At 37.8% G+C, this 27,921-nt stretch overlaps 3 protein-coding genes across 4 annotated transcripts in view; 1 reads left to right on the forward strand and 2 right to left on the reverse strand.

Annotated features, from left to right (window-relative positions):
* The window catches only part of hcn4 (hyperpolarization activated cyclic nucleotide-gated potassium channel 4), a 37,234-nt gene extending 34,577 nt beyond the window's left edge, over positions 1 to 2,657 (reverse strand). The window contains exon 1 of the mRNA XM_033991879.2: positions 1,487 to 2,657. Coding sequence (XP_033847770.1) covers positions 1,487 to 2,172 — 686 coding nt within the window. The 5' untranslated portion in view covers positions 2,173 to 2,657. The remainder of the gene's footprint in view (positions 1 to 1,486) is intronic.
* A 3,038-nt stretch (positions 2,658 to 5,695) lies between these two features.
* On the forward strand, positions 5,696 to 9,099 carry rec114 (REC114 meiotic recombination protein). Its single transcript, XM_055229536.1, has 6 exons — positions 5,696 to 5,779; positions 5,932 to 6,021; positions 7,078 to 7,161; positions 7,279 to 7,452; positions 8,628 to 8,696; positions 8,785 to 9,099. Exons 1-6 carry the CDS (start codon positions 5,696 to 5,698, stop codon positions 8,947 to 8,949), a joined length of 666 nt encoding a protein of 221 aa, XP_055085511.1. The 3' UTR covers positions 8,950 to 9,099.
* A 45-nt stretch (positions 9,100 to 9,144) lies between these two features.
* nptnb (neuroplastin b) lies at positions 9,145 to 27,726 on the reverse strand. Of its 2 annotated transcripts, XM_033991710.2 has the most exons (9): positions 27,140 to 27,726; positions 17,785 to 18,132; positions 15,552 to 15,726; positions 15,053 to 15,147; positions 12,392 to 12,531; positions 12,048 to 12,321; positions 10,425 to 10,446; positions 10,243 to 10,316; positions 9,145 to 10,167 (listed from the first exon to the last, which is right to left on the reverse strand). In XM_033991710.2, the coding sequence occupies exons 1-8, from the start codon at positions 27,213 to 27,215 to the stop codon at positions 10,256 to 10,258; spliced, it is 1,191 nt and encodes a 396-aa protein (XP_033847601.1). In that variant the 5' UTR covers positions 27,216 to 27,726; the 3' UTR covers positions 9,145 to 10,167; positions 10,243 to 10,255. The 2 variants fall into 2 exon arrangements, with proteins under 2 accessions (XP_033847601.1, XP_033847603.1); XM_033991712.2 differs by lacking the exon at positions 17,785 to 18,132 and having other exon boundaries at positions 27,140 to 27,684.
* Between the last annotated feature and the right edge of the window lie 195 nt (positions 27,727 to 27,921).

Genomic DNA, 27,921 nt, shown 5'->3' on the forward strand with positions numbered 1-27,921 from the left:
TTATTTCTTTAGCCAAATAAACCCTGTCAACCATTCAAACAATCAACTCAAACAAACAGCAATATTTAATCGCTACAATTATATGCATCAATCTGATTTGACAAAAAAGTGCCCCAGTGAGTAAGCCTATCACCATGTTATAATTCTGGTTTACTCAACAATGTAGATGCGTTAAGTTGTGTGCGTTTGAATTATTGTTTTGACTACTTCACACAGCCTTGCATCATAATTTTTAACACTGTACAGTAAGAAATTGTATTCTTCTATTTCTTCATTTACCAATTCTGTTTTTAGGGATTTTAGGGATTTTGACACTGTCTGAGAATGGTTATATCATAGTTGAGTTAAATTTCTCCATCTGTTATCTTCTTAGTAGAAGTCACTTGTTAAGAAGTGAAGGAGGATGCTCAGCTTCGGATCTGGAATGAGGCTGTAGATTGGATTATGATGCCATTTTTAATCCGCCTTTTTACCAAGCAAAGATATTGCTCCTCCCCCATCTCCTTAGCCCTATAGAATACTTGAGAAGAGAAGATTTCTCTGGGTTTCAGGTCAATAATTATTGTGATTCATTCTGACGCTCCAATTTGAGCATATTGTGGTTATGATTCTAATTTATCATTTTACTTATTATTTAAGTTCAAGTGTGGTGTAACTGGTGTACGTGAAAATCCTATACAAGAGAAGTAAAACCACAACTGGCAGTGGAGATTAAAAGCTGTTCTATTCTCTTACTACTAAGTACATGGACACAAACTTCCACAGGGTAGGAACACAATGTTAGTTCAAAACTATTGCTGGTGCCAAATCTCTGACCTTTGAGTAACAACAGTGTCCCCAAGCCCCAAATCAGCCTTCTTCATGACATTTACCAGAGTGATGGAGAGAGAGAGCACGCAGGGTCATCAGAAATACAACCATCTGGGTGGAGCACCACACAAATTACATCATCTAATACAACCATCCCATATGATTATGTCTATCGCTGATATTGTAGAAATATATATTTTTTTAAACAAAAAAAAAAAAAAAAAAAGAACAACAGGAATACTCTGTGAAATAACAATATAGAACAATATACTAACATTCTTAGCCAACAAGCAACTCAAAAGTACCTAATGGTGTAACACTGGTTGCTACATGTAAGGTAAGAGAGAATATATTTATAAAAACTGTAAGTGCCACTTAAAGACTTTCTTTCTAAGATTTGCAATTGTGCAAATATATGAATATATAAATATTTGCACAACATTTCTGTTGGAGTTCCTACTTCTTACCAAGACCAGGACTCGACTGATAATTATCAAATATTCTGAATATTACGATTATGTTTGCTGAATTGGTGTTTGTGATACATTGAATAGTAAATAATATGAATGAATGGAGACTGTTTCTATTGTGAATGAACAGGTTGAGGCCTGTTAAAAGCACATTTGTTCTGCACTTGCTCTAAGCTCAAAATAATTTTCAATGTGTGTGATTTTACCTGAAATCACTGTATGGATGTATAATCCAAAATCCAGCTGATTTAACTCTCTCCTGCTCTCTTTCCACTGCCTTCTCACTTCCAAACATCCTCAGGGAAAACTTGTTCACCCCCGGTTGAAGCATTGCTCCAAACTGTCTATGCATGAAACCAGACTGGTATAATCTATCGTCATCTGGTAAAATCTGATCCATGGCATCCAACTTTACAAAGCCAGGCTGCTGCTCAGGGGAGTCGTTGTGGGCACCACTATCCCCACCACCACTGGCCGCTTGCGCACTTTGATCTGGTGGCCCATCACCAATGGCACCAGGACTCTCCTCACTTGGGGTCACATCTCCCTCGGTGATAAGTCGCCTCTCCTCCGCTGACTCTGGGTCGTGCACATGCCGACTGGTGATGGAAGAGAGGCTGCCTCGAAACCTCCGACAGTCACCGTTCGAGCTGGTTTTCAGCGGTCTTCCTATGTCCGTCTCCATGATCACAGACTCCCCACTTTTGGTCTCAGTGATGGCTTTGCAGCTACCCCCAGAAGTAGGCGAAGGCAGAGGCTTCATCCTTATACTCTTCCTCCGCGTGTCCTTGTCTGCGTCTTCTCCTTCACCCATTATAGAAGCTTTGTGTCCAATGTGCTGAGGCAAACTATAGAGCCTTTTACGCATGGACGAGTGTAACCTATCCATCATGACATTGAGACACACGGCCGAACAAATGCAATAAATCCCGATGGTTTAGTTCCGAGGTGACTGTTGCCACCAGCCCAGTGCCCCCTCTGTTTGCGAGAGCCAGTTTGGAGCTAATCTGAATCCCTGGAAGCCTGCTGCACATGACATGGACCGCCGATGCTTCGCTCAAACATGACAGACACTCTTATCTATTTTCCTAATTGGACTATCTGACGGTCTGCGTATGTCCTTACGCGCAGTCCAGCCAGTTCCGTTGTCCAAGGTGTCCCCGACACTTGTGCCGTTTTGACATCGTGCGCAAAAGTGCACAAACTGCTTGAAAGTCACCTTAGCGTGACATGTGAGAGACGTGCTGACGGACGTTGAAACAGACACGAAGGAAAGGTCATTTACGAGGTTGCCGTTTCACTGGATGTCTCGCAGTTGTCATCAACACATCGCGTGAAAAAAATGCAAAACATATCCTAGCGGAGCATCTCAAGGACCGCTGACATCACTGATCCATAGTCAAGAGTGCGTTTTGGTGAATTGTGAATATTCATGATGCTGATCTGTCAGGTTGCCATAGGAGCGAGAATTGAAAGTAAGCTCAGCCCACCTTGTTTAAAGGGGTAGGGGTAGCCATGCACTTCCCATTCTTAAAATGCTCCCCTGATGTTAGCCCACAAGTTGTGGCTACAGGTAGAGACGCTGTGAGTGTGCGTTAAGGCACAGACCTTTGGAAACAAAGGGGAGAATGTCAGCGGATTTTGGCAACCCAGGAGCAGCTATGACTTGCGCCGCTGTGTATTTACGCACAAATACTTGGCTAATAAGATAGTCATTTTAATTTTGTCAGTGTAAACATTTAAGAAAACACCGATATTTTTATTTTTGATGCACTAAAATGATTTTCAAGGAGGAAAAGGGAAACATAAATATACATAGATACATACATACATACATACATACATACATACATACATATATAGTCCTATATACATAGTCCTACACGCATAACCCACACAGAGAGAGAAAGAGAAAGAGACAGAGAGAGAGAGAGAGAGAGAGAGAGACACACAGAGACAGCGAGAGAGAGAGAGACAGACAGAGAGAGAGAGAGAGAAAGAAAAATTTATTAATGACTGAATGGCTTAAAGGTGCACTATGTAACTTTTCTGGTGGAGGGCATGGCACTGTGACATTAAACTTATTCATCTTGCATTTCATTATTCAATATTCAATTACAACGTTTCCATGCCTAAAAAAAAGAAAAACCTAGAAAATCTGATTTTAGTGAGAAGGCACACCTCTTCACAGACACAGCAAGGGGTGGATCCTCCACCTGAGTAGTTACATAGTGCAATATTTCTGACAAGCATTTCAGTTTTAATAATGACATTTTGTTAAAAGTCCACATTTTAAATGCATCCAGAAAAAAATGACAAAAAGGCATAGTACAAAAATTACATTTCAGATCATGTTTAGATCTTTCAGCCCTGCAATACAGCATATCTATACACATATTGTCAAGAAGCCCCACATATTTGTTTTTTGTCTTTGTTGAGCCATAATTGAAGGGTGTTTTAATCTATTACAGAAGATAACCAAATGTACCTTAGATTGCAAATGGGCAGTTGCTAGCTTTTTATACATGTTTTTAGTGTTGTAGAAAATGTATGTAGTAGAATTTTTGTTTCAGACATCATAAACATGACATGTCTCTAGATATAAGAGGTAAACATGCTATAATGTTATATGCTTTGTACTGAAACCAATTGTAATGTAGTTATTCATTGTTACAATAACATTGGACATGAGAAAGTTTTTTTTTTTTTTTTTGGTTCATAAGCTTATTAAACAGACAGCAGGATGAGCACTTTTGGTTGGCGAGATCTTTTGACAAAAAACTGTTGAAAAGATAGCCTACCGAAAAGGACTCTCCAAACTGATTACTCATTACTACCCAGTCCCCAGCACCTGCTCATTAGGTGCCTCTGCAGCTCATGAGTGAATTCTGCGGGTTACAAGGCATGGCCATAGAGCCTACTACCATTAAGACTCAAAATATAGACCTAGTTACCTTTTTCTTATTTAATAAAATACATTTTGGGTTAATAAAAAAAAAAAAAAAAAGCAATACAAGTAATAATAACATGTAGACTTACTTATAGACACATCATGTGAGTATACCAGGTCCAAACATAGAAGGGTAAGACTAAAAACCTTCAGAACAGACATCACTTACCAATCATATTCAGCAGGAGGGATCAAGCCAGTTCAGCCTGGGCCATGGACACAGCCTAAATATCGTATGCCAGATTATCCTAAAACACATATTCAAATTATTCTGGTGAGGAAACATCAACTAGTAATAAACTAGTCAGAGCATTTCTGCCGAGGCTAGTTTTCAATGTTTTTCAGTCATGACCCCAACACAATAAGTTGTAAGTTACATGGAAAATGTTAAGGCCCTCATGGGGGTCTCACACCGGGTTGAACCACTGTCGGGAGCATACATTGTGTTCGTTCGTTTGGTCGTTCATTCATTTGTTCATTTGTTCATCCGTTCATTCATTCATTCATATGACATGAGCCCTCATAGTTTTCTAACAATGAATTAAAAAGCATTTATAAAGAAAGGACACATCAATATTTTAAATTTACATGAGTCAGTTCATATCTGCCTTGTTAATCATCAAACAAGATGATTTTGTTGAGCTACTGCATTCATTCATTCATCCATCCACTCATTCTTTTTTTTCTTTATTCTCTATTCATCAGGGACCATGTACAAATGCATTAATCTAACAAAAGACATGATTGTACCAGATTTAGCTACTGCTACTTTCCATCTGCTAGGGAGGTGTTTCGGGCATGTTCCAACGAGATGAGACCCCAGGGAAGACCCAGGACACGCTGGAGGGACTATGTCTCTCGGCTGGCCTGGGAATGCCTTAGGGTCCCGCCGGAGTAGCTGGACGACGTGTCTGGGGTGAGGGAAGTCTGGGAGTCCCTGCTTAGACTGCTGGATAAGCGGAAGAAAATGGATGGATGGATACTTTCCATCTGCAGTCCCTGGGCCCGTGAACACACATTAAAATACACATTTCATTACAATTACATTATAAGACAAACAGTTCATCATTGACATTAGTAGTAAAATCCAATAAATGTCCCCATGTCCAATACAGTATGTTTAATTTATAAAATCAATTATGTGCAGGTTTTTACAGGGAGATGGAACAATACAAATTAACTAGACTTTGATTATGTAAAATGTACTTGTTCAAATGATAATACTGTTTCAAATAATAGGTTTTTGATTCAATAACCTATAAATATTACAAAAGAGGGTGATTTTATGGCTTACCTACCTGTTACTTACCTACAAGTGTCTCTCCCAGGCCTGAGTGAATGTGTCTGTGCAGGGCTAAAATCAGGAGCTAGCACCGTTAAAAAGAGCTAACACCAACTGGAGGCGACGTGCGGCCTACGTTTACATTTTTTTCTTACATTTCTCTTTTCAAAACCACATTTGAACATGTCCACTCATCGGTCATGGAAACTGAAGCGTTTTGCACGATATACACCAGGAGCTAAAGACAAAACAACAATCCCATGGAAGGTATGCTATGCCTACAGTGAATCAACGATGCTATGCTAGGAATTAGCGTCAATCAAGCTAAATAAAGTTTTTGTCGAACTTTTTTCTTTTTCTCAATATTACAATGTTAGCTTGGTGTTTATACATCGCTGTCTTTTTACACTTTTTTCTAGGTTTTTGAGGGTGGGGATAAAAGGTCACCAGTTTTTCTGACCATTCTGGACACTGGATACTTGCTTGTGATGCAGGGTCAAAAAAACCTGGTAAGTGTCAGGTATTATTGTGTTGCTATAAATGATCGTGTCTTGTATTTTAGTCAGTTAGTTATATTACATTACATGAATCTACAGTCTGATCTATTTTATGAGTGTGTGTGTGTGTGTGTGTGTGGGGGGGGGGGGGGGTATTCACAAATGTAAGAATTACATTTTTTTGTAGATTTATTATTATTATTATTATTATTATTATTATTATTATTATTATTATTATTATTATTATTATTTAATGTATTTTTATTTTTTTAATAGAAGTGAGCTATAAGGGTGTTTTTTACAATATGTATTTAATTAGTGTTATCAGCCAGTGCCAGTCTTTGTGAATATTATTATTATGAGATTTGTGTGACTTTAAAATGCAGGAAGCATACTAGAAATGTATTTTACATGCACAACACGGGGGTGGAAATGGATAGTATTACTTCATCCCACTCCTTTTTGAGCAAAGAGACTTAGCTTATTTGTGATACATTCAAAGTGTATTAATGCCTTTCCTTTCTTGGACAAGTATGAAGAATAATCCTAGATCAATAAACAAATCATCATCATCATCCACTTAATATATAATAATAACAACAATGTAGATAGATAATAGATAATTAGATAAGTCAGAATAATACAGACTTGCTTGAAAAAAGTGTGCCTGCAACAAGTTCTCTGGCCTGCAGTTGCACCTCAATTACTGAGTTCTGGCAGGACCTATGCTTTTAAAGAAAACAATAGTATTCACATTTAAAGCTAAGAAGATAGATTGCAGTCATGTGACTACTAGCTCAACTATAATAGTAGCTATAAAGTTCAACATGTATGATAATTCCAATGACACTGATAACTGCACTCCTCACATGAGGTTTCTATGTAAACAGAGACCTCTGCAGGTAGTTGTGGGCATCTCCTCCTGTGGAGCATTTTACATGATATATTTTCAGACTGAATATTTTGAGCAAAGCAAAGGGAGAAATCAGTCTATGTTGCTTGTGACTGGCACACACACTTGACTTGTGTTTTTGTGTGTGTTAATTGATATATTTCTTTCATTCTTAGGATACTGTGCATCTGGTCAGTAGTGGGGACCATATCAAAGTTCACCAAAAATCTGATAATCTCCTATTTCGTTTTACATTAAATGTAAGTAGACCTGTACATTCTGTTGTTAAGGGGTGTCCATTCTTTTTAAACATCAAATTTAAAAGCTGTGCTTCTTTGGTCAGCATAAGAATCCTTCTCTAAGGGTCTCATTTGTAGGGAGAGAGTCGCATGACCAGGCTGCAATTTGAGGGCAAAAGCAAGGAAGATGGCTTAAAGGAGGCTGCAATTGCTTTGAAGAAAGTAATGGAGTACTTGCCTGTCACCAGTCTAGAGGACGCCCCACAGCCACCTAATCAAACCCATACTGAGCACTCTACACAAGTTACACAGGTGACAGAAAACACACCAACACACCTACAGTTTTGCTCCAGATATATCCAAAATGAAGACTGGCATGATGGCTTGAAGTATGGTTATAGTGCATACATTTTAACTGTGCATAATGCAGAAGTAGTTATTTTTATCTACACATCTTGTTTTCTCTCACTAGGTGGTGCTATTTACAATTGGGTTGTGCATCTAATTATGCACCAATATGATACTTGTATTGAATAGAGGAAAAGATACTGAAAAATTTGCCGGATCGGGTATCAGTTCCATGATAACGGTTTAGTCGATATGCTGGTTGGGCCTTTAATTGGAGTAATAAGACTATTTACAGGCTGATTTTAGCCAGTAGTTTGTTCATTAGTTATTTGAAAGATAAATAACAGTTGCCTAACATAGTTGTATCTGTTATGTATTAAGTTAATCGTGTTTTAAGGAAATAAGTGCCATTTTCCGTCCCTGCTCTGCTATGAGTTAATATCAGGTATCAGCAGATACTTGAAGTCAAAGTATTAATATCGGTATCTGAACTGAAAAAGCTGAATCAGTGCTTCCCTACATCTAAAGTGAAGCTTTACCGGGATAGCACTGCCCAAGTGAGAGAGAGCATAAATGATACATGCACTGTACAGCAGGCCCCATCCCAAATAGACACACACAGACAGAATAGGGAGCATTTATATAATTAATTTATAAATACAACAAAAGGTGCTATGCCCCTCAGATCACAAAAATAGGCCTAGTATTGCTTTTAATTGTTACCCGAAGGCAAACATAATCAAATTATTAAAAAAGACAGCAGTTGTGACAGTGACACCAATGGATTTTTGATGTGTATGTTGTGTTTTTATTTTGTTCCATATTCATAGTTAACCCCTAATAATAAGACCTATTAAGTGGCTGTTCAGTTTCCTTTAAATACATATCAACGTTACTTTTGTTGCACATTTTTAACCACAATGTTGGAAATTAGTATTTAGGTTATATTTCTGTGTGTATTATATATATCATAGACTTCATGACAGTGAATTGAGTGGCTTGTGACCTTTAGAGAATAGCCACACTAAAGGAGTTCTCAGAGAAGATGAAAGGACATAGTAGAAAGCTATCGTTCAATTAGTGATGAAGCCATTGATTGGTCTCTTGACCCTGATTCTTTTTGGTCCTTAACTCTGAAGAGTGCTGATGATGTCGGGAGCAAGCATGAGGTGGTCCAGGGATTACTGCCAATGAAGAAGCTTGCACAGGTAATAATTGCTCAACATAACAGTATTGCTATTTCTAAGTCATTTATCGAGTGCCTATTTTGAAATTCAGTTCATGTTTTTATTTTAGTATTTCTTGGGAGACATTAATTTAACTCTGCCCGAATTGTACCACCACTGTCATTTGGCACAAGGTGACTTGGAGCCCATTCTGCGTGTGTTTCTGCTGGATCCTAGCTTCCATGCTTTTGTGGAGAAGGTGGAGGGAGAACTGAAGACAATGTTGCAAGAGTGAAGAATTCTAATAACAGTAAGGTCAAGTCAGTATGACTATTTGTTTGTTTTTCCACATTTTTGTGTAGGCTGTGCCTGTTCCAAGTTGTTCTTGCTGTGCTGTTAACTGACTGCATTATATTGTAAAAGCCAAAAATACATAATGGAAAACTGTGCTACTGATTTTAGACTGAAAGACTGGGGGAAAACATCTATATATGTTTTTAATATTTTTATTCAGAAAAAAATATTTGTTTCACTCATATAGTTAATCTTGGCTATATACTCTGGTCCCTCAGTTCCCAACTGTGCGCAGGTCCATTTCCACTGCAACAAACATACTTACATTGTATTGAAAAAGGAGTCATGCAGCTACAGCAGTGATTTTGCTATGCCAGTTTCCAAGTGATCTCACGATATTAAAGCTTCACTGAGTGAAACAAACTGCTCTCCATATATCTATTCAAGAATACATATTGCATAGAATCATAGCCATGCTATACAGTTAAGTAGAGGCAAATAAAAATCTGTTAATGGATTTGGGAAATATAAAAACATTTTTACAGTATCGCTATCATTTTAACACTCATACCTCAACATATACAAGACACCTAATAACTCTGGAAAGAAAATAGAAATAATACACATATCATTTGTTTAGCTGTAAGTTAAACACACCAAAGTTCCCCCCTCAATAAATACTGCCTGTCCTTGAAGCCCTTGCTTCAAAATAAAAATCTCCTCCAAATTGGACTTAACGTCACAAATCCAAACATAGATGAATGGCCATGATATGCTGTACAAATTTCAAGAATATAACTAATTGCTATATATAAAAAACATACATCATTTCCAACAAAAAGCCACACGAGGGATAACAACAGAAAATGTCAATTCTGAGTATCCTATTGCGTATTTATCTTGCATGCATTGTACATGATATGTAATACAAAAGGGATCACCTCTTTTGAGGACAAGATGAAATTAATAAAGGAGACATCAACATCACATTAAAAAATGTGTACACCTTTGTGGTGGTTTATAGTCATTATTATTCCTCCCAAAATCGCCACGTAAGACTGAATAAGGCATGCTTTAGACAGCCATTATGTTCTCTTTGATGCCAGTGTTATGCTGATATTGTTTCTCAAGTCAGACAGATATGCTTTTTTCCATTCCCCACCTGCACTCCACATTTGATGCCTTCATGTATTCAAAATATGCAGCTTAGCCATCTGATCTGTGAAAATCAAGACAAGGTGTTATGGATAATCCTTAAAATAGGGGCTACGTTTTGCCAAATGCACTTTCTTACTTGTTGGTATTGCTTATTTCATATTCCTCTGGCGAATGTTTTTGTCCTTGTGGTTGTTTGTTGAATTTGTTTTCCTGTGAAAGAAATATTTTAATCAATTTTAATTAAAATGATAATACAAAATTTCAATTAAAAACTAAACAATGTCCATGCCTTTAATGTTACATTGAGCATATACTCACAATGGTCCTACAGGTTCATCATCTTAAGCAGAAAAATGAGAAAAGACAAAAATGAATATACAACAAAAAGAGGTATATATAGTTAATGCACAGTGTAAATGTAATATAATGTTGAATTAACAAACAAATAAACTGTGGCTGATAAAAATCACTTAGATATTATTTGGACACGTTTAAATAAGCACCACAGTTTAGTCTAATCTTCCATGCGTTTTGCCTGTGGAGTCTTGTTCATTTCAGACCGATATGTGGGAGAAATACTTTTTCACCGTTGTTTCAAAGAGGTTATAAGTAAAACCAAAAAAAAAAATAGATACTGGTAGTGACATAGTGGAACAAAAGTAATTTAAATTTAACATTGATGAAATAACCTCAAAGTGAACAGGTGTTGACAAGTTCAAGAAAATCCACAGCTTTAAGCATGACAAAGCAGTTGGTTTGACATACAGATTGTGTAACCGGCCAGTGACATATTTTCCATGCAGTTACGAATTAAAAACAGCAGCATTCCTTAACATGAATGCAGATAATGGGTGTTATAGAAGAAGGAGGAGGGATCTTATGCCATATGGTATTTCAGAATCATCATTTTTATTCATTCTGTATTTCCACTGTGCATCTTAAAGACTATGAGTCAGCTACTATCAATGAGTGGTATGCTAAGAAAAGTATTTTATCACAGCATCTGTCTCAAGAGAAATGCCATCTTCTATCTCTCATCACATACACATCGACTGTGCATCAAGAGATTAAATTTTGTAATGTAAAAACACTTTTTCCCAACTTAAATAGCAACATAGCAATTCATCTTTTGGCCAAACAAGAACAAATTTGGGACTGGTTAGAGATTACATTAATGTGATTTAGTAGGGCACAGCAAAATAAGCAAGATGTTTTCATACTGTTGTGACTGATTAAACAAATCAATAATGTTTAATGAGCAACATCCATAGTTAGCCACTTGTGTTGAAGTAGACTAGTAGATGGTGTGTGTAAGGGCATTGAGGAAAGAGGACAAACCGGACAAAATATTGGTGGAAGAGTAGAGTACATATTATTGGGCAACTTGGGAGATGTAAAAAATGCTAATAATGTCAGTTTGCTTTATTTACTACTTAATTATTATGTACAATAGAGCAGAAAAACAGATATAAATACTGTATGTGGGTGTGCGACATGCTACAGATCATGGCTCCGCCATGCATTTCTTGAAACATTACAGTCAGAAATGTACACAAGCCCTGCACCTATAGTCCACCCACTTGAGCAGGTGCTGTACCTATCGTGATTCTTTGATTTAAGACCACTTGTGAACATTGTGAAAGATGGTTAGTAGTATTAGATGTTTGTTAATATGTATTTCATAAAGGAACAAGAAAGTAGGATGGACTGTAGGTAAAAAAAATTGAAATAAATAATAATGAATTGGTGCTAAAACCATGCAAAAGCTTGCACTTACCAACCATTTAGATTGTGGTGCCATTTGGAAAGAGTGGTAAAAAGTAGACAATATAATAAGTTCTGTGGTTAAAATATTAAATTATTTTAACCCCAGTATTGTAAATATCTTCCCTAGAAATAAAAGACCAAAAAAATCAAAATTAAAAGTTCAAATGGTCTTACCGTCCATAATGTCATCTGGTCTTTTGCGTTTCTCGTACACAACTATAATTACTACTAGAATGAGAATTTCTGCGAGTACACCCAGGAAAGGCCAAAGCGGTGCCAGATGACTGCGCACACGAAGAATGGTTGTTTCGGCAGTGGTCCCAATCAAATTTGTGGCATTGCATTCATACACTCCGGGGTCTGTATTAATATCCAAGTAGAGTATGTTGAGCTCTGTGTAGTTTTCTCTGTTTGTGATGAAAAAGCGTCCCGTGGAGTTGTCAATATCCTGCAAAATATCAAAGCACCAGATTCAGTATATTTGGTCGTACAGGCAGTGTAATTATGTGCTTACATACCGTGTTTGTGTTAGAGGCTCCGTCAACTTTATGCCATGACCAGATAGGATGAGGATAGCCAACTGACTTGCAATATAGCGTTGCATTCTCCCCTTCTTTCTTGTTTTCACTTCGCTTATGGCCAATAATATCAGGTTTTGCTGATAAAGTAAAGCAAAATTTAATTAGACGATGTGACTTCTAATTGGTTTGCAGTCTAAGGCATGTCAGATATTGAATAGATGCAATAAGAATTATGTTGATGATGAATTGATTCCCGGATTTACTGTAGGTTCACTTCACTATGAAATTGTGGAGAGGTGAAAAAGTCTGCAACATTCCACCCAACTATTGCTCTAAATAAAAAAACAAAAAAAAAACAGCAACCTGTGCAAAAAGAGTCAACAAAGCAGCTCCTCAATAAGAAATTCAAGCAAAATAATAAATGGGTTTTAATCATCAGAACAATGGAATACATGCATTGTTTAATCGGCTAATAAAACAGATTTCCAAGAGGCTCAGTCGGGCTCAATACAAAAACAGTTAATTTAAGAAGCCTCTGTACCCTTGCCACTCAGCCTTTGCAACTGGGAATATCACTCTTGAAGAGATAAAGCATTTTATTAAAATGTATAATGAGGTCATGGAAGAAAGGAATGAGAATGAAATAAAGCCCCCAGATGGTCTTATTCAAAATAATTCCACAATGACTCTCACAAAAGAACCTTTGAACCAAAAAAAATGTTGTGAATTAGTTCTGATTTATGAATAAACCACTGATAAACCTGCAAAGGAAATGAATGGATGATTTGTCAGAAGGCACTGATTCAAATAGAAAGAATCTCAAATCAAAGTAAATAAAGATTTTAATGTTGTCTGACAGTAAGCCTAAATGTAGTTATCGAAAAGATAACTGTCACTGTTTCTCTAGTAATCTTCAAAATAACAATTTCATCTCTGCAATTTAACAAGATAATGAAGAAGGCCAAAGTGATTTTTTTTTTCAGCTGCATATAGACAATGCAGCAAGACAGGTTTGGGCTCCTGGGTGACATCACTCACTCTAATTATGGCGTGTGTACATGCTCCCGGCAGAGGAGTGGTCAAGCTCATTTGTGCATTATCTTTACAGTCTTATGTCTTTGACTGACAGTACTGCCCCATGCAGAGCAAAAATTAGTGTAACTTCTCCTTCTCTGAGTACATTGGTTATGTGCCATACAGAGGTGTGATATTGTTGGATTGATTGATAAAGCTTGAAATACAAGCAATAAATTATAAATGTGTATATATCTGTGTGTGTATGTGTATATATATATATATATATATATATATATATATATATATATATATATATATATATATATATATATATATACATACACACACACACATACACATATGTGTGGGTGTGTGTGTGGGTGTGTGTGCGTGTGTGTGTGTGTGTGTAGCGAGAGAGAGAATTATCTATTTATATTTTTTACAAATCATGTGTTGCATTGTGACTTTTGAACAAAAATCCAAGAATGAAAATAATGAATGCATAAAAATGCAGTTTTCATCACTATTCTTTACATTTGAACTTTGTTGGAAAAAAATCCAAATATGTATCTGAGCTTAGTATAGCAGACAATAAACTCCGGCCACAGAAATGGCTGGGCCTGTTTTCAGAGCCTTAATCCTACAACATCACAGAAGCCTCCATCTGTTGCCTCTGAGCTGAGTCCTGCAAAGATGAGTGTGCCAAGGACACTGTAGGCGAGGGATCTCAGTGAACTGCTGCCAGAGGCCCAGAGCAGAGCCGCCTAGCAGTGGGCTTGCTACCTGTGTCACAAGCAATGTCAAGCACATTGAGATCATGTTTATAAAGAAAACATGCCTTTTTACATTATAAAAAATGTGTGATTTACTAGAAACATTATGTCAACATTTCTAGATAAAAAATAACAGAAATGGAAGGTTGAAAAAGCCTTATTGTAGGCTTGCCACCCAATGGTGGATTAGCACATAATTTTGAGTTACATATAATTCTGTCATTCCACAATCCAGTGAAAAGAAAATATGTCACCCATGTTATACAATCAGGCACCACTTTAAGACAAGCCAAGGAAGAAGAGGCAGGACATGCTCAGTATGCACAAAGCCATGCCATAGCAAATTGGCTTAAGCACTGCACACAGGCAAGCTTCTCTTGAACAGGGTTTCCACTTGCCCTTTCTCAGAGAAGATTCCTTATTCAAGTTGATGGCTTCACTGTCAGCTTGAATAAAACCAACACAGTAGTTTTTTTGTTAGGTTTTCCAACTGTTGTGTATGCACTGCCATGTTTAAACATAAATTGCAATGTTTTGTACATACAAATAGAATAGTTATTGGTGTATACGTGCTGATTATAGTGCAGTCATGCACATGTGCAGCTCCTGTCCATTTTGGTTGACTGTTGTCTCAGTGAAAGCTGAGAGTGACAACAGCCTCAGGACAACTTCCTGTCATTGCTGCTTCACAGGATCAATTCAAACATTTTGTCTACAGGACTTCTTTCACAGCTAATGGAGCTACTAACTGATTTTTTTTTTTTATTCTTATGGTTATCTTGGTAGATGACAGTGAAAGCCAAAGCTTCAAAGATTCTATACCATCTGGGTGCAGTAGTGACAGATTGTATAGAAAGTAAAGACCTACCTTTTACTTCAATTGTTGCATTGGCATTCGGTGCCATGTCAAATGTGTAAACACACATGTATTCTCCAGAATCATCTGCCCGTGGCTTAGTGATTCTGTAATCATACAAAATAAAACCAAACTTAAATCATATAGCAGAGGAAATTAACCACACTGTATGACAAACACCTACATTAGATTTTGCTTTGGAACTTGAGTAATTACTGTGTGAATGCCTGAAAAACTTGTGAGCCATAAAGAGCTATATGCTTTTCTGTAACAGCAGCTCTTATTTTTGCTCTGAAGACAACCCAGGCATTTTAACTGGAATCATCATAATATTCTTGATGTAATGTGAAGGAAGTGACCAAATGGATTGACCTTGTCCTTGTGACAGTTTGTAATATGTCTACAGAGGTGACAGGAGCAGTGTGGCAGTAAGAAAGGGAACCCACGTTGGATGTGATTAAAATATATTTGAATTTGTAGAAGTAAGAATGCTGTACAAGTCACTTGTCACCTGTATGTTGTGTGTCTGTGCTCAGTTCTTGTATTGGTGATCTCGTTCCCATTCTTCATCCAGAAGCTTTCCTTGTGAGGAGTGTGGGCAGATGTGAGGTTACACTGCAGGATGACTGGTTTGATTGAACCATCCAGCGGCAGAATGATCTGATCAGAGGCATTGATCTTTGGTTCTGCAAAAGAGAAACAGTCAATGCTCATCACAGAGGCAGCCTAAGAACTCGCAAATTCTCTCTTAGCCAGTAGCAGCTGTAGGCTGTGAGCTGTTTTATATAAACTGCGTGGGAGGGAGGCTATGAAGTCAAGACAAAAGCACACACAACAAGCAACACAAACATACAGAGATAAATTATATTTTAACTTACATAGAGACAAAACCTATTTGGTTATGCCTAATACATTTAGCCCCATGTCCCACTTTACATGTGTGTGCTGTTTTTGCACAGTGAGGTATTTTTGCGTGAACAAGGCAAAAGCATTCTGGTAACACAAGACAACCTGAGTCAGCTGAGGGCAGTCCAAAAAGCAAGCTTATTATTTGTAGGAATATGACCTAGGGTGACCTATGGTATGTTACTTTAATAATATACTTTGAAATAATAATTACTAATAAAAACATAATACTAATATGCTATACTTAATGATGTTGACTCTCTAATGTAAAAGCAATGGTTATTAAATGTTGCCATGACCATGTCTCAAGGACATCCAATTGAAGCAGACGATGTGATTGGAGAGAGAAGTGCCCTTTGCTCTGTTGAGTAGTGAACAGAACACTTCCTCCTTCTTGCCCCTCCTCCTCCTCTTAGGCAGGCCAACCATGGCAACATCTGAGCCCCGGAGGGGAGGAGCTGAGAGCAGCATCATAATCCTACTACTGGCTGCTACTGCCAGGGCACAATCAGGACAAACAGTAGCAGACAAAAAGGAGCAAGTCAGACGGGAGGACTGACTTCTATTAGCACCAGGACACCTTCTTCTGCCATTAAAAACAGCTCGAGGGAGTGCTACCCCCCACCCGCCATGGTTTTCTCTCCTCCACCGAGCAGGACCACATGTACTATTAATAGTATCACTGAGACATGCGTAGACACACAACATGAGGTACATAAATTAGCATTTAGCTAACACCGCATTGTGGTCCACAGGCAATTTAGCCAGAAGGTTATTTGTAGGACACTATCTTACCTGTTAGAAGGAGAACTTGCGAATACCTAATTTTAGTGTAAAACTAAACTAAAAATTCAGAGAACTAATCCTCTTCTAGTACTTGCTATGCACCAATACAATGTGACCTTGAAAAATATTTTTCTGATATAAAACAACTATAACCACAAATGCAGTATATCAATATAAACAGATCTGAGTAAAGAAATTTAGATTTTCAATCAAAATAATCTTATTTTTTTTCCAACATACATTAAATAATGTTGATTTTGATTATGCTGTACTATAGAACATATTTTACATTTATATTACACTCTTGTTTGAAGCCTTTTTGCAGAAAATAAGCATCGCATTAATACACATACATTAATGATTTAAGGCCTGAAAATCACACATGGGAACAGAAGTGACCAATGCAATCCCAGCGGAAGCACTTGTCCAAAATAATATTTTGTCAGTTCAATCAAATGAGCCACTGAGACTCATCTTAGTTCCTCAGAAAGCTCCAACATGATTAACAACATAACAACATTCCACATGTGAGACTCAGTGGGCCAAGCACTGAAGTATGTAGATTAGTTGGGTCTGGTTGAAATTTTGTTTGTTTAAATGTCTGCTCACATTGAGCAGAGGGTTAAGGACATTATGTCATTAGTGATACATAACTAAGAGCCCAGAACACACAAGACTCTGCAAATGTGAAATGTGCCTTGCCACTAGCAACTATTTATACATTACTGAAGGTAATTATTGCACACCTGTGTGCAGTATTGTATAGAGTAATACATTATAATAAATTATACTTAAAACTCTACAAGGCTTTCCACCATTTAGCTGAAAGAGCTTGAATTAAAAAACAAAAATGCAATATGAAATAAAGAAATTAAGAAAAGAAAATGCCACCACAATGACACAGTTTGCAAACTCTTTCCACAAGGTATCTAGGAAATTTACCAAAAAATAACAAAGTTGGGAAAAGGGCTGGGGCTGTTATGTCAAGGCTGTTGCCCATCTTTATGAGTGGGCATTCACAATGTAGAGGCCCTGGAGCATTGCCCACTTACTCTGTAGCACTGAAATGGTGGCCTGAGCACGGATCCACGTGATGGCGGGGTTTTGTCGCAGGTCATTCCGTCTGGGGTCGTTGCTCGCCCTACACTCATAGGTCCCAGAATCCTCCAGCGTCAGCCGTGTGATCCCGAGCACACTGACCCCGTTGGCTCCGTACGCCGTATTGATGGACACTCGGCGTTTCCTAGCTCCGTCCCATAACTGCTTGAAGGAGTCTGCGCGGTTGATTTCAGCGTACCACCACTGGATTTCCGGTGTTGGGTTACCGACCACACTGCAGTACAGCTCAAAGGCGTCCCCTGTAAGCTTAGTCTCGGACATTGGGGACTTCTCAAAACCAGCTGAAGAGGGAAGGAAAAGGGTAGGAAGGAGATGTGGAAAAAGGGCAGGAAATAGAGAAAGACATAAAGGTAGAATCAGAATACACAAGAAATGATCATTGAAATAAATGTTCAATTTTCAATCATTGAAAGAGGAAGCAAAGTGACAGTCCCACAAACCCTTTACAGACATGCACAGTCACAAACATTCCAGCTAGCTCATTTGAAGAGTCCCTGATTGGCAAAGCATCATATTTCTGTGTGGAGTTTGCATGTTTTCCATTTGTCTGGAAGGATTTGTACAATGGGGTTTTCTTTGGGCCACAACTGTAAAAAAGATTTGAAATATCACCGTGACCTTCCTCATTAAATTTTAGTTAAGGAATACAATAAATAAATTGGAGAGGATTAGTGAAGGTACCTAATATAAAACAGATGGGGGCTACTGTGGACTCTCTATTTTGTTTATATGAATAGACAAAGTATTTATTCACTGTAACAAAAGACAGACATAAGAAATATAATTATATGATCTACAGTTTTATATCTCCTAACTAAGGCCATATGTGCTGCTTGTCTGATTAATTCACTTAAGGCATGTTTGCCACGCTCTTACATCAAGGAGTAAAACCCTACATGCATTTGATCATGATGAGCTCATTTATTTGTTAGCTTTGAATTGTTAGCTGAAGTGCTAATACACTGTCATCACCTGCTCCACTCAGCCCTCTGTACAGAGCAGATTATGAAATGCTCCATGTCTACTGTTAGTAAACGGCTTTAATGTCAGGGTTTGCTGACCAGGTCTAGACCATGCAACTGTCAAAGAAAGTCATAGTCAACCAAAACTCCCTAAGAAGAGTGTGTTCTTATGCTGGCTGTATCCTATTTTATTGTAAATTGTAACACAGTTTTCACTTGCTCCTTATATGTCATCAAGGATTTTTGTGATTGATTTTTTTTTCTACTGATCAAGCATGAATTTCTACTCAGAGGTTTCATACTAACATTATATATAAGAATAAATACAGAGCTCTAAAATAAAATAAATACCATACCAGAGGAGATATACTGAAAACAAAATATAAAAAATATAGAAAATATATAAATATTATTGTAATTTAGGATTAGAATATGAATATTATTTTTGACTGAAACTTAAAGCTCAACCAAGTCATTTACAGACACATTTTATTATTTATATTGCCTGAATATTGTCATCGTAATAACCAGACAAAATATCCAGGTATTATTTTTCCATCGCCCATCCTCTATGTACTGGTATTGGGTAAATGTACATGTAGACTTGTCTATAGTGTGAATGCCTGTATAAATATAATCCCTTTTTATCCATATCAGCGGAGGCTGTTTTGGAATTAGGTCATCCAGCTTTAATTTGAGATAAGCTGTAGTTGAAGAGCAGTTGAAAATCCTCAATTGGTGCCAGTGGAATTAATAGTCAATACAGTTACAAGCTGCACTGTTTTATTTCTAATATCAACCTTCTTCATCTGCTGTGTGGCTATAGAACACCCTCTGATCTGAAATGCACAAGGATCAATAGTAATAGAGAATCTATACTACAGCATACAATGTGATGTCTGAGCCTGATTCATGTCCTGTTTCACATCAGTAGTTAGCCAGAAATACACTGCCACCCTTAATGAACCTCATCTATTGACAAATCACCTGCACCGTGCACGCCATTCTGTGCTGCCCCTGCATTCTGTCTGCTGTAAACTGCCCACCCATCCATAAATCACAAAAACACTACCCTGGAATGTTGAAGAGGAAATGAGAACAAAAAGCCTGTGGTCTCTCGAGTGTTCATCTGTGGGATGTGTCTAAACACACCAGCTTCCTATCTTCATTGCTCCAAGTGCTGACACGTGAATGAATCTATGGAGGCCTATGCACCAAATGCCTTCCCTTCTGGGCAGAGCTGGTATGGAAATGTTACTACATACTCATTCTACATTAGCCATACATGCATGCTCAACATGCATTATAATCACAAAATATTGCCATAAACCTGTCCTTTGTCTTCAATTAAATTTTAAATTTCAATATATTCATTTATTGGGCAGATATGGAAGTGGAGGGTACAGCAATTTAAGTCTTGCTTGAAGAACAGGCTTGAATAATAACCAAGGATAAATGTCCCAGAAGTCATCATCTTCCTATCCTTGTTTATTATGTATCTTATTTCTTTCTTGAATTTTATTTTTTTTTTCAGCTCAAATATCAATATTGATTTGGAATAAACGTGACACTTGATGCCCATCTCGCCAGTTTGCCACACTTGTGACTGGCACAGTATATACAACGTAATGGGCGATATTGACAAAATGAAAACTTTGTTCTTTTTGTTTTTACTTTTTAAATAGTATTATGGCAATCAATTAAAAAAGTTTGAAAACGCCCCTGCAGATGTTGTAGTATGGCACATAATGTCTGAGTTGTAAAATTAAACACAAAAGTGCAAAAATACCCTTACACCCTTAAATAACCTATACCCTTAAAATTACACTCCAAGGTTTGTTTTTATTTTAAATCACCTCTTTTTTGCTGACAACTTGGTTATAATATATCTCCCGCTTCTCTTACAGTGACTTTTTGCCCATCATGTAAGTATTTCTAATGACCAAAAGCACTAGACCCATGCAAATATATGAAGTGGTACACACATACATCCAGTAATTAGGATGTGAATGAAATGAAAAGTAATTCACCTGTCATCCTATGCACCAAAAGAGCACAAAGCTGTTAGAGCTCGTCTTGTCAGAAGCTTTCACATTCTCAACAATGCAAGAATTTTGTCAGTGCCATGGTAACGAGTCTGTTCCAAAACACCAGTTTGTGACTCACAGTCATATGAAAATGAATTAGAAGTATTTAATAAAAACTGTAAAGAAAACTTAGCACCACAAAACTGTCTCCCTGCTAGAGTCGTGTCTTAGTAGTTCTCACGCCTTTTGTCTGTACCTCATAACCAGGGTACCACACAAATAGATTCATATATTGTCTATTATTACTATAAGATTTTCTTGTTTCTATGACACTGATATCCAAAATCCTCCAAAACTTTTTAAGGATGTGAAGTGAACAACATTTGTATTCAAATACTATTCAATGTCACCTTCTTTTGTCATCTCTACTCATAACCCTGGTTGGTAAACTGTGTAGCTGCTAACTTGTGCTCCTATGCACCATGCCTAGAGATATACGGGATAATTAACATTTGTTTCTTTTCTCTGCAAACATCTGGGCACATCGAGTTCTCCACACAATCCCACAGGGCGAATCCAAGCCTATCCACCTACACAATGAAAGCCATATTTTAAACTGATCCTGAAAATATTTTAATGGTATTCTTTAATCTAAATTAAGAAGATTGTCAAAATAGACCTTAACCTTAATACTATCTTCTGAAAATGTGGCCTGTTATTATAAAACAAGCTAGAAAACGAGCAGAAAATTTAACTTCAGAAAAGAAGGAAAAGGCTTGAGAAAAACACTGCAAACAAATGGCAGACGACACATGGCCAACAAGACCAACCAGAAAGCTGCTCAAACATGAAGTGTACACAGCTATGAAAAAGAAATACCAACAGATGAGCACTTTTCACAGAGTAAACGTTGAGGTATGCAAACCACAGAATGAGAATGTTCTTTAGGATAAGCTACCGTAGAAGCACTCACAGAGAAAGATCTCTCTAAGGGCAGTATCTCGCAATCGTCCCATAAACTAAACAATTCATTCTTTTAGAGAATAATTAGTGAGGACACTGTTAAACACTCAAATAAAACATTGGCCTTGAGCCAAAGGAGTGTTTAACTGCACTATGTCTACAGTATGGCACGTTTATATGTTTATATTGCATGTACCGTATTTCATTACATGTGTTACTGCTCAAAAATACCTTCAAGAACTGGCATGCGAGTGAAGTTCCTTTCTACGTACCTAACTTGTACTGGGATGGCATAGGGGCTTGCCAAAAAAACGAGATATTGTCATATTTTATTAGTTGATCCAGTACTATTATCACTGTATCAATATATGGCCACAACCATTTTAGGCACATTAAACAAAACCAAGCCGTGGTAGCACTACAATTGTGCCGATTATATATTATTAAAGATGGTAAATATATTTATGCAATGAATTTGGCAACATATCTTCATCTCACAGAAACGTTCTATAGTGCACCTTTGGTATAGCCTATAAAGTCATAGCTTACATGTTTTAGAAAACCATAAAATGCCATATTATTCCACCTTCATCCCCTTAAGTTCTCTTTTGCCATTGACACTGCACATAATTAGCCATACAACCCTGTAGTTTTGTGTGACAACTCCGTCGCACAGCTGTATAGTGGCAGTTATTACAGCCCACATAGTCTTCCCTGATGTAGGCAGAGGAGAACTCCCCTGACACACAACCAACACTACCACCACCACCACCAATCCAGCACCACGCAGCCTCACAGTGAGTCAGCCTCCTGCCTGCCCACAACCTGGAACAGTCCCATAACATAGAGAGAGCAGCCAATCGAGAACTCCCTGGGGGTCACTCAGTCGCATATGTGTGTGTATTTCTTCTTTGCATTCATATACGTACGTGTGTCAAGGTTGACACATTCTGGCCAAGATTATGTTGTAGATTGATTTTAAGAAGGTGTTAATGACAATATTGAATAAAATTGTATAACAATTCTGAATACGTGCGGTGTAATGTAAGAGTTTAGTTTTGGAAACATGAGCAGTGCTTGAGAAAAAGATCACACAAGCATTCAGCTACCTAATAATACAGTCTCCGTGATGATCTTAAAGGAGCGCTGTGTAACTTTTCTGGTGGAGGGCACATATCCTATCTGTGAATGGGGTCATCTCTCCACAGATCAGACCTGTAACTTGGCCTGAGGGTGTCACCCACTGACCATGCTGTGGCTGTTTAATAAAAACTGTGGAACATTCAAAGTCAAAGTATTATATCTGATACAAGCAGACAGTAGATTCTTAATCAGAAAAGATACATAGTGCACCTTCAATGCATAGACTAATGCTACTAATGCACCTGTATGTAACTTATCAGAAAGTCTAGCTCTTTAGGCTGCAAGATATTCCTTTAAGGGATTTGCTAAAATTGCATGAAATGTATGAAGTTTTCATTTAGCACTTAACTTAGTCGCTTCCTAAATAACATTTATTTTGTGCTTCTGTTCTGTGATCTACTATCAATGTTGGACAAACATATTATAATAGTGTCATGGGGCATCACAATAAAACACCATAGTAACAGATTGGTTGATTCTGTCCTTGACAAAACAGGTGATTCAGGTGCAGTCAGTCAGATTACTTTTTAATCCGCTGAGGTGTGTGTGTGTGTGTGTGTGCGTGCGTGGGGGTGTGTCGGGGTGTGTGGGGGTGGGGGTGTGTGTGTGTGTGGGGGGGGGGGGGGGGTGGGGGGGTGCGTGGGGGTGTGTCAGGGTGTGCGGGTGTGTGTGTGTGTGTGTGTGTGTGGCAGTTCAATTTAGGGTTGGTCAATTATATTTTATGAAATTTGTATTTTTGTTTGAAGTGAAAGACTTTACAAAATTTGCACTATATAAACCTAAAACTATGCCACATTATTGAAAGATTGAAGTCGGGTATGAATGGTACATTCATATTTTGATATTTTTGACAGTACATAACTGATATTCAAATTCTTCACATCTTCAAGTCAACATTCACACAGTTTTGTGTGAACTATATAACTACAATACAGCGGTGGCAAGTTACTCTGGCAGATCATTTCTAGATGTGAGGTGTTGTAAGAGCTTAAAATTTCAATTTCATCTTTTAATCCTTCCCTTCCTTTAATCAGTACAGAATACTGGAGTGAACTAGATGGATAAATCTTGCTGGGTAGAGTTCACCGAGTTCAAAAACTCTTTTTCTTGTACTTTTCCCTTGTACTCTTGCCATTTTACACATGGTCAAGTTTTTCTCCTCTGCTCCAAACAACATGCTTTTACTGACACATTTGACTCCAGATTAAGAAAACCTATTCTGATCACTGATGGTTGGAACTAGATCTCAGTTCTAACAAAATTCAATAATAGCACAGCCCTATGCTAAGGCCGGAGAATTTCCTTGTACATAAACAATAAAATCATTCTCTAATTTTAATGCATGCCATTATTCATTTATGTTTCACACACACATTTACAAGAACTGTACAAATTTACAACCACTGTAAATTAAATAACCAATACTATATATAATGTGATCTATGTCACATTGATTCACTGGTGAACTGTACAAAAACCATAACATTGTAAATGTACTGCAAACTAGACTATAAGCCACAAGTCAAAAAGTTTGCACACATTACGCCCAATTACACCCAATTCCAGAAATATTTAATGATTCTTCCGCTTTCTAACAGATAAGCGAGGGTAAAAACGGCCAAGAGTGTCTAATTAATTGTCCTGTTGTTTACTTAGCTATCTAATTCCACAGTTAGTGCAACAGGAGACTGGAAATCTCCAAGCAGTGAATGTGTGTTGGGCTATGAGGTGCACTGTAATAAATTTAATATGCATTCTCAGCATAAAAACCTGCAAGAGACACATCCTCATTAAAATTGCTTCCCTTACAGCTGTCCTTAAGGAACAGGGAATGTGTATGTGATGCCCCTGTTCAATCAATGAGGTCCATATCTGATTTCACAGTGTGCAACCATGACTCAGTGTAATAGCTGGCTCCAGTCCTAGAGCCATTTCCAGAATCACAAATGTACCTACAGTCCAGTGCCTAGAAAAGCAAGTCAAAACTGAACAAGGTGCTGTTCCGTGGAGCAACTTGAATTATAATGTCATTGTTATATGCTTAAAATAACAATAACTCCACTACATTTTATGCTGACAGTACTGTTTTGGCAATATCTGATTACCAGCTTGGTCAGAGTAGAAAGTAACTGGACTGAACTCTATTGGCACATATTTCAACTCAGGAAATGATGTAACATGGAAAAAATTTGTTTTCACTATCTTGGACATCCTTATTTGAATAAAGATGTTGAGGTTTTTGGCTTTAAGTAAATCATCACTGTTGTGTTGAATACAAAGATGGTGGCTGTGCACAGGAGCCCATCCATTAAGAGTTAATACATTCACTTTCACAAAAGGACCTTAAAGCCACAGTTCTCTGGGCTGTGTCTCGTGGGTAAAAATAGAATCGAGGCAGAATGGATGGGAGCTATTTACAGTCTTCCAAATTTCTGTCGCAGTCCTTAGCTACCTTTACAGTAGTAGTAGGGAGGCATACTACGAGGAAAGGATAGCACAAAATCCACTACGCTTGTCCTGACAGTGCTTTCATCTCACGCTCTTATAAATATAATTCCCCCCACGTCACTTCCCAACTGTAATAGAGTATTACTGGTGAATCTGTGATTGGGTGAAATCCCATACACCTTTAAACATCAGCATTTACGTTTAAAGAACAGGAAAACAAAACTATAATTTTCCAGTTTGTCAGGATTTGACTAAATAAAAAGCTGCTGTGCTGATTGTTGTTTGTTTTACACCTGCCTGCTCCTATAACTGTCATTAAGACAAACTCCACAGTGAGTGGAGTGAGTCTGAGACACCTTTGCTGGGTTGAAAAAAATAAAGAAGCTTATTTGGAATTATATTTTCTGGCTGGCATAATCAGAGACCGGCTTGCTATGAGCAACAAAATTTAAGTCCCTCAAAGACGTAAGCAAAGAAGCTGAAAGATTTTACAGACAATAGTGTGTTATGTAACTGCTGAGGAATTTCGTTCTGGGCTTTCTATGAAAAGATGCTGTATGTTTATGGGCTATGCCGGTTATAATAATTATCTGGGAGTGTATTTAAGTGTTTAATAGTTCTTTTGGAGATATGCAAATGTATAATATTTAAGTCTATATATATATATATATATATATATATATATATATATATATATATATATATATATATATATATATATATATATATATATATATATATATAGTATTTAGTCTATGATTAAAAACTAGGTATACATGCCATAATATCGCCGACCCATAATACCAACCGATCAGTTTTTATTTTGATTTCTAAATTATTATTATTATTATTATTATTATTATTATTATTATTATTAGCTTAAGCACGTACAAGCCAAATATGCTAAATTAATTAGACAAATTACCTGAGCTTCGTAATTGGTTACTTAATGGTGCATATCATCTTTCTAGCAATATTTATTCCACAACAACTTGACATTTTGGTAAACAAAACTATGTCACTATTGGAAGTAGTGTTATAGTCATAAGCTGCTGAATAATGTGTTAAAACATTGATTGGGAGAAATTTGATCCAACTCTGAATCATAACTTGTCTTGACAGCTAACATGCAAAACTGAGAGAAACACTAAATGTGCTGAAAGAGGGAACATTTGGTCAGAGCATAATAAAATCACACCTAAAACAAGACCAACACAGCTCACAGCGTGGTTTGTGTTCGATGACTGCGGAGCTGAAGTAATGTGTGGTGTATTACAGGGAGGTAGTTTGTCAATCAAACAGGAGTCTGGGCTGCACAACTGTGAGGAGGGCAGGAGGAGTGCAGCATTTAGCACTGGCTGAATGGTGGTGTTAATACAGGGCTATCAGCCTCAGGAGCTCTGCACTCTGCTGCTGCCTCGCCTAAACAAACAAACTACACACCCAAGCTGCACCCTAAAGTAAATGATGGTAACGTCACAGACAAAATCATGCTATGAATTCCAGGTGCACTTGACGGTTATGAGACAATAACCTTGCTACACCCGTGTAGATATCAGCTCCTTCAAAATGACTGTGACAGCAGTGTCAGCAAACACACAGGCAGTGCATTTATACAGACCTGTAGCCTAAGTAAATAGTGAGTAGTCAATCATCCTCTGGAGACTGGCCATGTCCTCCGCGGACACTTGTCGGCCACATAGCCAAGATATGGACCAAACACATTCACTGAGTTTAAAACGTACCATTTTGCGCCGAGACGAATGGCAGCATCAGGCAGAGCACCAGGACCAGGGCCAGCATCTGTGCGCTCGAACGCATCGTCACGGCTTGCTGTGCACCAGGGTCTCGCTCGGACGAATATGGGAGGCAAGATCGTGTGGTGATCTAGAGAAACGGGCCCAGCATATTACCGGGTTTTCTCAAAAGTAGGGATATGTTAAAGCAATATTATTAAAGTCCTCCCGGTGGTGTCCAGCCATAGGTGTAGAAAAGCCTCGTCGGATAGTAGAGGAGAAAGGTCCTCGGATGTCAGGGAGATTGTCCAGAGTGCAGTTCTAAAGATTCAAAGATGCGCAGAACGATGCGCATTTGAGCCTCCGCCACCTCCGGTCACTGGCTCTGATTAAAATGAAAGTAGCGCACACATTTGTCTCGACGGGAAGTGATGTAGCTCTAACATGAAGCTCTTATCAGCACCGATCTGTTTTTTAGGGCAGAAAAAGAACAGATGCTGGTAGGACACCGACTGCACTGACAATACCAACGAGCTGCGTGTGCTGCGCTCACGACTGCGCCTCACACGCTTCAGAGTAGGCCTACAGTCATTACGGCACTATTAGTGCGAATGAGCTGTCACTCGTTTATTGCATGTGCAAAACTACACTTTTGTAGACATGGCACTGGGGTGTAGGCCAGCGTTTTACACCCCCAGCTTTTTAATCTTATAAAAATAAATACATTTTAAATACAAATATGCATTTAAATGTTTGTTTTAGGGTGGCATTTAAACTTAGAGCAAGCTTTT

Source organism: Periophthalmus magnuspinnatus, chromosome 3, assembly GCF_009829125.3.
Source record: "Periophthalmus magnuspinnatus isolate fPerMag1 chromosome 3, fPerMag1.2.pri, whole genome shotgun sequence".
NCBI lineage: Eukaryota > Metazoa > Chordata > Actinopteri > Gobiiformes > Gobiidae > Periophthalmus > Periophthalmus magnuspinnatus.

Excerpts from the sequence above, each read along its gene's own strand:
- rec114 (XM_055229536.1), top strand. The coding sequence starts at position 5,696 with ATGTCCACTCATCGGTCATGGAAACTGAAGCGTTTTGCACGATATACA. Across the intron at positions 6,022-7,077 it reads TGCAGGGTCAAAAAAACCTG|GATACTGTGCATCTGGTCAG; the intron begins GTAAGTGTCAGG and ends TTTCATTCTTAG. Across the intron at positions 7,162-7,278 it reads TATTTCGTTTTACATTAAAT|GGAGAGAGTCGCATGACCAG; the intron begins GTAAGTAGACCT and ends TCTCATTTGTAG.
- nptnb (XM_033991710.2), bottom strand. The coding sequence starts at position 27,215 with ATGCGTTCGAGCGCACAGATGCTGGCCCTGGTCCTGGTGCTCTGCCTG. Across the intron at positions 15,727-17,784 it reads CACCATTTCAGTGCTACAGA|AACCAAAGATCAATGCCTCT; the intron begins GTAAGTGGGCAA and ends TCTCTTTTGCAG. Across the intron at positions 10,447-12,047 it reads ACCAGATGACATTATGGACG|ATGATGAACCTGTAGGACCA; the intron begins GTAAGACCATTT and ends TTTCTGCTTAAG.